Here is a 10086-nt window from a genome sequence, read left to right as displayed (position 1 = left end):
AAGCAGAGCTCTGCTGCACAATTAAAAACTAATCTCAGTTTAGCAAAGTTTATTTTATGTTTATCAATGTAAACAGAAAGGGATAGAGTTTAATCAATGTGGAGATGCTTGCTTGCCCAAATTAATAAATTAAGAAAAACAGCTGAGTTCTGTCTGGACCTAGTAAGCATCAAAGAGAGAGGTTAACTGTTAACTTTCAGTGGCTCTGTTTCCCTTACCAAAACAGTACATCCTTTGATGCTAGCTAGCTAAAAAGTTAACAAAACGGTTGTTAGCCAGCAAAATGTAGAAATAAACATTATGTTGTAATATCCATCCATCCATCCATCCATCCATCCATCCATCCATCCATCCATCCATCCATCCATCCATCCATCCTTCCATGCACTCTCAGTATTTTTATGTTGAGTTTTATCAGTGTTTTTATGGGTGGGGAAAGCTGTTTAAGACTAAGGTGGGGTTTGTAGTAAAAGAAAAAGACAAACTCTGTTTGCTCATCACCTGGCTGATATGGAAGGAATGTGCATCAATAGTGTGTGTGTGTGTGTGTGTGTGTGTATGTGTGTGTGTGTGTGTGTGTGTGTATGTGTGTGTGTGTGTGTGTGTGTGTGTGTGTGTGTGTGTGTGTGTGTGTGTATTACCTGGTTTGGTCCATTGATCACAGCTGAATGGACACATCCAGCACGCTGCACCTTATAATTGTGCACTGTGCAGACTTTAAAAACAGGCTTTTACTATGATGTTTCAGGTGGTACTCCTGGTAAAAGTCTACTTACCTTTTCCTGCTCTTTCAACCATATTTGATACCTTAATAAATGTTTTGTGCAAGGATTTGTTGCGATTATATATCTGCTCAAAAACACTTCCACTATCTATAAACTCCGAATAGATAGTGGAATAGATTTATGGAAGATCAGTGTGTAAATCTGGTTCTCCCACAATTATGAGACATAGAGTCATTACCCACAAACACATATAGCACATCACACCGGGCAACTACAATTTACTTTGCAATATGTCATGTCCATGAGAACTGTTGTAAAGTAGAAAAGGAGGTCATAAAATGATGTGCTTGTTCATTATAACCAAGGTTTGACTTCATATTGTGGTGTTGCATGTGTGTGTGTGTGTGTGTGTGTGTGTGTGTGTGCGTGTGCGTGTGTGCATGTGTGTGTGTGTGTGTGTGTGTGTGTGTGTGTGTGTGCATGTTTGTGTGGATACAACAAAGCTGCATACAGCATAATATTATGAAATGAATGCTGGGTTTGTCACTATGATGTCAAACAGTGTAATGTTTCAAGTATGACAGCATGTTTCAAGTAAAACAACATTTCATAAATGTCCAAAAAGTGGACACGACTCACAGTCTTCCAGTGTTTCTGCAGTAGTTTTATAGAAACTGGCACACTGACTATTATGTAATTCTTGTGTTCTGTCCAACACACTTTGAGTGAAGTAAATGTGTAACATGATGCGATTTTCCTCACTGACATTCCCTCATCTCCCCCTCCCTCATCCTTCACTCCCCTGCTGAGGACTCCAGCCAATCGCACCTCAGCAGCGTCCCTCCCCTGCTCTGATAAATAGCACCGGGGACCAGGGAGGGTCTATCTGCCTGACTCTCCTTCCCTCTGCAGAGTCTCTCCTCTCCTCACTGCTACACACACCCTCTGTGACCATGTCTGTCAGAGCTGTGAAGACCACCACGTTCTCCACCGTGTCCTCCTCCAGGGGTCCCTCTCAGAACTTCAGCAGCCGCTCCTTCTCCGGCTACGGTGGCCGTGGTGTGGGCAGTGGCAGGCAGAGCTATGCTGTCCGCAGCTCCTATGGGGGAGTGGGCAGCAGTGGTGCTGCTGTGGGCGCTGGGGGGTTTAAGGTGGTCGGTGGGTACGTTGCTGGGGGGTCTGCACAAAGAGCAGGTGGAGTAGAGTTTGGTTATGTGGGCTTCGGTGGAGGTATGGGAGGTGGCATGGCCAATGAAGTGATGACCCCCATCACCGCTGTGACCGTGAACAAGAGCCTGCTGGCCCCCCTGAACCTGGAGATTGACCCCAGCATCCAGGTGATCCGCACCCAGGAGAAAGAGCAGATCAAGACCCTCAACAACCGCTTTGCTTCCTTCATTGACAAGGTCAGTCCACTAAATATATAAACACCACTGTCCCTGGGAGGACATTTTGTCTTTTATGACTACAATCTGTAGAGTAAAAAAAAACATACAGGAATACAGGTGGAATCAACTGATCTTTTCTCATTGATTTAACAAAAATATACACATTTCATTTATTCAAGTCTATTAAACTTTTCATTTCTTGCCATTTCATTACTTTCAGACATTACTGTATGGAGTTTTAAAAAAACACGATCAGCATATTAGCAGACTTCCCAGCATGCATTGTGTGGGAGTAAAAACTCTCCCGAGACCCTTCTTTTATATAGTTTGAAGGACACATTGTCTCTAATACTCTTTAAGATAAGTAACATTGAACATATTTTCTCTTGTGCAATTGTATTAATGTCAAATTTAATTGACAACAAAAGTTTATGTGCTTTGAATTATTATAAAAATTCACTTGCCTTGTCAATGGCAGCCCAGACACTATTTCTGAGTTAAAAAAAAATGTCTAGCAGCAATAGCAACAAAGAGCACATACTGCATGTTGCTTTATAGGTTTTTGTGTCTGGTGGTCTGCTGTGTTGTTCAATTTTACTCTTGTGATAAAGCTATTAAATTCCACACTGAGTCGAGAAATAACTCAGGAACCTCAGAGGAAATTAGTGTGTTGCGAGCCAAAATACCTCAAGGTGAATAAGTTCTGATCATCCTTGAGATGATCCCTGCATAAACTGTATATATAACAATATGCTAAAAGCCATCACTCATTGTGATTCTGTGGAGGATACAGGCTGTTTTGAGTCCTGGCTTAGCTTCCTTGCATGTTCCCAGTCTCAGGTGTGATCCTAGAGCTCAGATAAGAGGATCAACCTGGATTCAGGGAACAGAACAATTCTGCTCGAAGGGCTGCAGCCCAATGTGAGCAATATCCTGCAAGAAGAGTTTGGAGGTTATGAAAGTAGACAAAATTCCAGGTTTCATCTTTGAATTTTTGTGTTCTTGTTTTGCTAAATCTTACGTGTGTTGTGTCATTTTCAGATTTCATTGCCTGAATATGCACAGCCTGTACAAACACTTGCAGAAGGAAAATCAGTGGGAGTGGCTGGGGAGAGAGAGTTGCGTAGGAGAAGCTTGTTAAATACAGAATGGAGTAGACCACTATAGTAAAAAATAAATACCTAAGACTGAGTCTGAACAATACAAAGTTTATGAGGCTGTAGAATAATCAAGGAAGCCATTTTCTTGACAGAAGGCTAAATCATTTTTATGTACCGACTATCAGAGATTACTGAAATGTCAGATACTTCTATCTTATCAGGCAGAAGTGTGCACTCCTCTCCACCTGTGATCGATCAGATTCTTGAGCTATCGCCCACTGAAACTGTTTAAGGAGGCCTGCTGGAGTAATGTAGGACAGAGTGTAAATCAATCACACTCACCAAGACAAATTCTTCAGATTGTAAAACAGAGCCCTCCTCTACATACCATTGTGGTATGGCACACACATGCAGAGCTGTGTGGTGTCTCATCGTGTTTGCTGAGCGGTAGTAGGACCCCACCCGGGGTCAGGACGCTGAATAGGAAAGCTGTAAAGGGCCAAACTATGTCACAATTGGGAAACAGTGCCTCTTTGTGTGGAGATGAAGTGCTATGGGTTAGAAATGAGTGAGGGGCAATTGATGTGACATTTAGCGTGAGCTGGAGGTGGAAGATGGTCAATTAGTCATTTTTATGTCAGTCGATCTTCATACATTTCTTTGTCCATCAGCAAACAAAGCTAATCCATTCATGTTTTTGAGTCACTCCCACCCTCTCTTTACATACATGCTTTCTCATGTGTCACTGACCACCCTCACCACCCACCTGTTCATCCATGAAGTCTGAAACTCCGTCTTCACTGTCCACTCACAGCCATTTCTGTATGATCCACAGGTACAGAACTGTCTATTTCCCTCTTGTTTATTCGTCATTCATTTCCTTTTCTGTCTGCAGGTACGCTTCCTTGAACAGCAGAACAAAATGCTCGAGACCAAGTGGAAACTTCTGCAGGAACAGACCACAACTCGCTCTAATATCGATGTAATGTTCGAAGCTTACATCGCTAACTTGCGTAAGCAGCTAGACAACTTGGGTCACGAAAAAGTCAAGCTAGAGTCCGACCTGCATCACATGACGGGCCTGGTTGAGGACTTCAAAAACAAGTAAGTGAAGTACAGGATTTCAACCGTCAGCAGTATCCCAACTCCTTAAAGCAGCTCTAATCAATATTTGTATATTAATGACAGATCAAATGACTACTTCTACATTAAAGGAGTCGCTCATAATCCACAGAGAATTATTCTCAGCTTTACAGACTGCCTTGGCATCTTTCAGCTCAACTGTACAGTTTTGGTTCAGTCTCACAGCTCTCATCAGCAGGATTTTCAGACTCAGCAGACAGATGTTTTCAACACACAGCTTATAGTGATTAGAGTAACTCGTTTTCATCCTAACGCATAAAATACTGGCCCTACGCTTCAAACTATGGTGCTGAAGGTATCCCTCTAGCATCAGCTTTGCAGATACAGGGGCCCGTGGTCAAGTTGCCAAGTAATGTACATTTAGACTTTTGAGACATAACACAACAGCAGCATGACTGCTGGAGTAGCACCTCCTGAAATGATGCTATACCTATCGTCATAGTTTGAAGCATATTGTAAGGTCACTGACCAAACTGCCATATTTGACATGTCCAGATTGAGAACGGGCTGTTTAGAAACCAGTCTGGACATCCAGGCAAATCTTTTCATTGACAAAAATCTGTTCCCTCTTGTATTCGATTCCACTTTTCTATTAAAGCTGCACTAATCAAAATATTTCTATTAACAATTATAAGATAATGACATGTAATGTGAAAGGTGTTCTTCACAGTTACAACCCCCCCGAAAATACTTTCCTTTTTTCAATTTGAGTGTAATTTAGTTCTTTGCTTTTATTAAAGCCCACAGCTTTACTGTTTTAACTCACTGTCAGCGTTCTCAGTACTGTAATTTTCAGCAGTAGCAGGCAGCTGTTTCAGCAAAAAGCTATAAAAGCTCACTATACACAATATGACCTGCAGATTATTAGAGCTAAAAAAAATAGTAAATATTTGACTTTGCCACATGGCCAGAAACATGACTACACACAAATGCTAATGTTGCTCCATATCAGCTGGATGTCTAAACAGGTGACTGCTTGCTAACACACTCACCACATCAATTTAAATGCATTAGTCTTGGTTTCACAACTTGTTTCTGCTGCCCCCAACTGACAAAAAATGTTATTGCAGGCTGTACTTATACATTTTGAAAATTCATTCTAATTTAAAGGGCATATCAAATTTTCCGTTTTTCCCCCCTAGGTATGAGGATGAGATCAACAAGCGCAATGAGTGTGAGAACACCTTTGTCCTCACAAAGAAGGTCTGTTCAAGTTTTCTTACCTATTCTTGATCTTGAAACTATAATTAGCCTTTGAGCAGAATGAACCCACACAATAGCTTTTTGTACCTCAGAGACAGGGCTGCATGCAACAATGAATATTCTCAGTGTTGTCTTTTCCTGTGTAGGACACTGATGCAGCCTACATGATCAAAGTGGACCTGGAAGCCAAACTGGATGCGCTGTCTGATGAGATTGAGTTCCTGAGGCAGATCTATGATGCTGTAATAACTTTATTTTACTCTTCACTGGAGCATAAATGAGTAATTGGCTTAGATATAATTCATACTGAAACAAAAAGCTTTAAAAATGTTTTTCCATTGATTCTCTGCTCATGTTCATGTACTGTAGGAAATCCAAGAGCTGCAGGGCCAGATCAAAGACACATCTGTTGTGGTGGAGATGGACAACAGCCGTAACCTTGACATGGATGCCATCGTTGCTGAAGTGCGTGCCCAGTATGAAGATATCGCCAACCGAAGCAGAGCTGAGGCTGAGTCATGGTACCAAACAAAGGTGATACCACTCTTTGTGTTATTTGAAATTAAAGCTTTCAACCAGCACTCTGTTGTCTGAGAGGACAGTCTCCAGCTAAGTTATTATTATTCAAAACTGAAAAAATATGAAGCAGTCCTCTTGTTCCTGTACAGTACATGAGTTTCACTAGGTGGATGTAGCAGAGGGTGTAAGATGTGTTCTCTTGATCTCTCTCATCTTGAACCACATCTCACCTCATCTTATTGTACCTTAATTGTTGTTTTCTGTAAAGCCTGATGTGCACAGATGTTGCCACGGACACCAAAACCTGTGCATATGGTGATTGCACATCACTGTATGTTGCAATCAGAAGCCTTCTGTGATGTTCATGTCAGATTAAAACCTGCCAAAAAACACCTGCTGACACCAGATTCACAAGATAACTGAAACATACTTTGATCATTATGTTGCATTTCCATGTGTCAGTCTGAATTGTCCTTGTCTACACCAGTATGAAGAGATGCAGCAGTCTGCAGGCAGGTATGGTGACGACCTGAAGTCGAGCAAGGCTGAGATTGCTGACATGAACCGCAGGATAATGAGGCTCCAGTCTGAAATCGACATTGTTAAATCACAGGTGAGTGTTACAGATTTCAATTTTGTGAGCTGAATTTTACTTTTGTTTTTTCATCCTTTGATCTGATTTGATAACTTCTTTATTCCTTAATATTCAGCCATAATTCGGGAAAATGTGTTAATAGCACCTGGCCTTTTTGTACTACTCTTCACTCTGCTTTCATTCCTCTGCTGTTAGCGAAACAATTTGGAGGCTCAGATCGCAGAGGCTGAAGAGCGTGGTGAGCTCGCAGTGAAGGACGCCAAACTCCGCATCAGAGAACTAGAAGAAGCCCTCCAGAGAGCCAAGCAGGACATGGCACTGCAAGTCCGCCAGTACCAGGAACTGATGAATGTGAAGCTTGCTTTGGACATTGAGATCGCCACCTACAGGAAGCTGCTGGAAGGAGAGGAGACCAGGTAATGTGTTACTGTCAGAGCACATGTGCACCTGCCTGTGGCAATAGTGACAGATATCTTTACAGGAATATTATTCTGTATAACTCGTGATATTATGGTTGCTTTTTCAATTTTTGTCTACAGGTTAGCAACAGGAATCAAGACCACTGTGTCCAAGCAGACCGGTAAGTTCATGTTCAACCACAGTGAAAGCATTTATGGTGTTTGGTTTTCACCATGTTGCACTTTAAACAACTTTAACAAACTTTGAACGAGTCAAAGTATGTTTTCTTCATTGTTTTGATGCAATGTTAAGCCTGGTTTTGAGAATAGATGACACAATACCAAAACTGTGTTTGCACTTTGCGCAACACTAAATTCATGCTCCAAATTATAGAGGTTTTAATTACAGATGACCGTAACCAGCACAGCAAATACATCCCAACAGTTGGAGTCATAAACTCTCCATGACATAGGGTACTACTAAATCATGACAAACCAAAGAAACAAAACACAAAATATGTTCATGATTCTGTCCCTTTTACAACCTCTACATGGCATCTTCACTGTCATCTTCACTTCACAGGACAGTAACAGTGCCATCACAGGTAAAGTCAGTCAGATTACATATTCAGATTACATAGTTGTATACTTGTATGTGAGAGCTACAGATATGCTAGTCAACCCTGTCCTTTGTATTTAGCCCCTTGTTCTCACACACATCTCACCTCATGTCCTCTCTTACGATACAGCTGGGAAAAAATCTGATCTATCCATTGCAATCTTCCACAGATATGTCCAGAAACTCAGCACTCATTGCATCCAAATGTGACATGTGATCCTGTGGCTGGTGGTCGTAAACTTTCCACCTCCATGAGGAAAAGAATTCCTCTATAGGGTTGAGGAATGGAGGGTGAAGTGGAGGGAAAAGTGACACTGTCTTGAGATGGGCTGTAAACCACTCTGTGATTGAAGAGAACATTGAAACACCACATCATCCCATACAATTACAAAACACTCTGGATTCTGACTCATTTCCCCCACCTGCCACAAGTCTTTCATTGAGGTCATCAAGGAATGAAATTAGGCACCTAGCATGACTATATATGTTCCAGTTAGGCGTTCATGGAGGTTTTTTTTAAATTTCTCTCTTCAGATCTATCAGAATGTAGCAAATTGCATTAATCTTGTCTTGAACGGAATTACACAATAGTGTGTAAATGTGCAGAATGGAGTGAAAATTCAGAGGTTTGGCGGTGTTACAGATTGAGGGGAAAAAAAGGTTTGACAAATTAAAAACAAAATGTGACCCTTGAATGCATTTTGTGCCATGGAAAGTTAGTTTAGAAATGTGACTTAGTAATTGTAAAAGAACTGTTAAAGGTCCAGAAAGTTTAGTGTACACTGGAAGCTGTATACTGATGGTAGTCTGAGGAGTCTGACTACTTCAGTAATCACTGCACCACATATGTTTAGCTGGCAGGTGTCACTATCGTATACGTTTTCCTCAGCTGCTCCACCTTATCCTTTGGCCAACTCGGGGCCCGACCCAAGCTGACAACCCCAAGAGTTGGTTTTGATGTTTGACTCAACAATCAACTAGATTTGCACTGAGATGTTATTATCTGTATCTGTATCTGTTCAACCAACAAAAGCCATCTGTCAAAACCCATTTATCCCTTTCTTTTATTTTTAGCTTAACTAAGTTTTATGAACTGTCTGAAGCCCACCACCACCTTCCCTGTAACTAGGGGATACTGAAAAATCAGAAACTTGAAAATAAAAGCATAAATCAAAAGATTCTGTTAGGAAATAGAGATGTACAAATATATGAAAACATCCTTCAGTTGAAAGGAATCATCTTGGTGCATTAAATCAGTGAGTAGTTGCAACCTTTTTTAACTATGCTGAGATAATCATGGAGCTTGGACTTTTACCAAAGAATAAAAAGCAACGGATAGAAAAAATATCTATTTGTATTGCATTGTTTGTGCTTTCCCAAATATCGTATTTCTGTTAAGGTGCCTCCGTACGATGAACTATCTTTGCTCAGAATCACTTGCTACATATTTAAATCTCAGCTGGCTTTTCTGGCCTACATCAGCTCCTGTTTCCGACACGGTCTGCGATCTCTAGGAAGACAAAACTTGCAGATACAAAATTGTGTTCAGATCATTATAAACACATGTACATCTGAATGCCCAACTCTTTCCCATCCCCCCCCCCCCCCCCGCTGTATGTTGGTGTTAATGGCTGCCTCTTACTTCTGTATGTGCAGCCGTGAACTACAGTGCCTACGGCCTGGAGAGCTCCCGCACCCCGTCCTACGTCAGCTCCTCCTTCAGTGGAGTCAAAGCCAGCAGTGGCCCCATCAAAACCATCAGTGGCTCCGTCAATGCTGTCGAGGGAGCAGCAGTGAAGAGCACCACCACAGTCACCAAGACAGAAACCGTGGTGGTCAAAACCGAGGAGAAGAAGGAGGAGGTGAAGGAGGAGGAGCAGGCAGCCATCGAGGAGCCAGCTGCTGAAGAGAAGAAGGAGCAGGAGCAGGAACAGGTGGAGGCTGAGGCTGAGGCTGAGGCCGAGGAGTGATGATTTTTTTCCCATTTTGTCAGATTTATGATTGTGAAGGTTAAGAAAAAACACACCCACTCTGCTTTATTATCTGGTTCTTTCATGATTTATTCACCTCCGTGCCTCCACCTAATGATGGATGTGTTTGTACTGTCAGAGGTGTAAACACTGCTTTCTTTCTGATATCCTTAATGAAGAGGTGTTGATGGATGAGTTTCTGACAACTTTTAATAACTTCTTTACTGTCAACTGTAGTCTGAGTCACTGCCTGTGTTCACTGCACCACACTTGTTTAGCCAGCAGGTGGCACTATTATGTTTTTTTTCCCTGCTGCTCTTTCTTGAGCCACCAACTTGAAGCACTGCTGTCACATCCAACTTCCATTCAGTGTAACAGGATACTGCTGATAGGAGCAATTAGGGAAAATGAGCCACGCTGAACCCC

General features: G+C 41.8%; 1 protein-coding gene across 1 annotated transcript; it reads left to right on the top strand.

Moving 5' to 3' along the window:
• Positions 1-1603: 1603 nt before the first annotated feature.
• LOC146331396 (keratin, type II cytoskeletal 8-like) lies at positions 1604-9756 on the top strand. Its single transcript, XM_084730465.1, has 9 exons — positions 1604-2131; positions 4109-4317; positions 5499-5559; positions 5706-5801; positions 5929-6093; positions 6566-6691; positions 6869-7089; positions 7213-7253; positions 9347-9756. Exons 1-9 carry the CDS (start codon positions 1679-1681, stop codon positions 9658-9660), a joined length of 1686 nt encoding a protein of 561 aa, XP_084586591.1. The 5' UTR covers positions 1604-1678; the 3' UTR covers positions 9661-9756.
• The last annotated feature ends 330 nt before the right edge of the window (positions 9757-10086 follow it).

Source organism: Lutjanus erythropterus, chromosome 2 (assembly GCF_056507025.1).
Source record: "Lutjanus erythropterus isolate fLutEry1 chromosome 2, fLutEry1.hap2, whole genome shotgun sequence".
Taxonomy (NCBI): domain Eukaryota; kingdom Metazoa; phylum Chordata; class Actinopteri; order Lutjaniformes; family Lutjanidae; genus Lutjanus; species Lutjanus erythropterus.
This window is presented reverse-complemented; position numbering and strand designations above follow the sequence as displayed.

What these genes read in the sequence shown, in the direction of transcription:
- LOC146331396 (XM_084730465.1), top strand. Translation starts at nt 1,679, where the DNA reads ATGTCTGTCAGAGCTGTGAAGACCACCACGTTCTCCACCGTGTCCTCC. An exon ending in CTGGAAGGAGAGGAGACCAG is followed by an intron (nt 7,090 to 7,212) that starts GTAATGTGTTAC and finishes TTTTGTCTACAG; the next exon opens with GTTAGCAACAGGAATCAAGA. An exon ending in CACTGTGTCCAAGCAGACCG is followed by an intron (nt 7,254 to 9,346) that starts GTAAGTTCATGT and finishes CTGTATGTGCAG; the next exon opens with CCGTGAACTACAGTGCCTAC.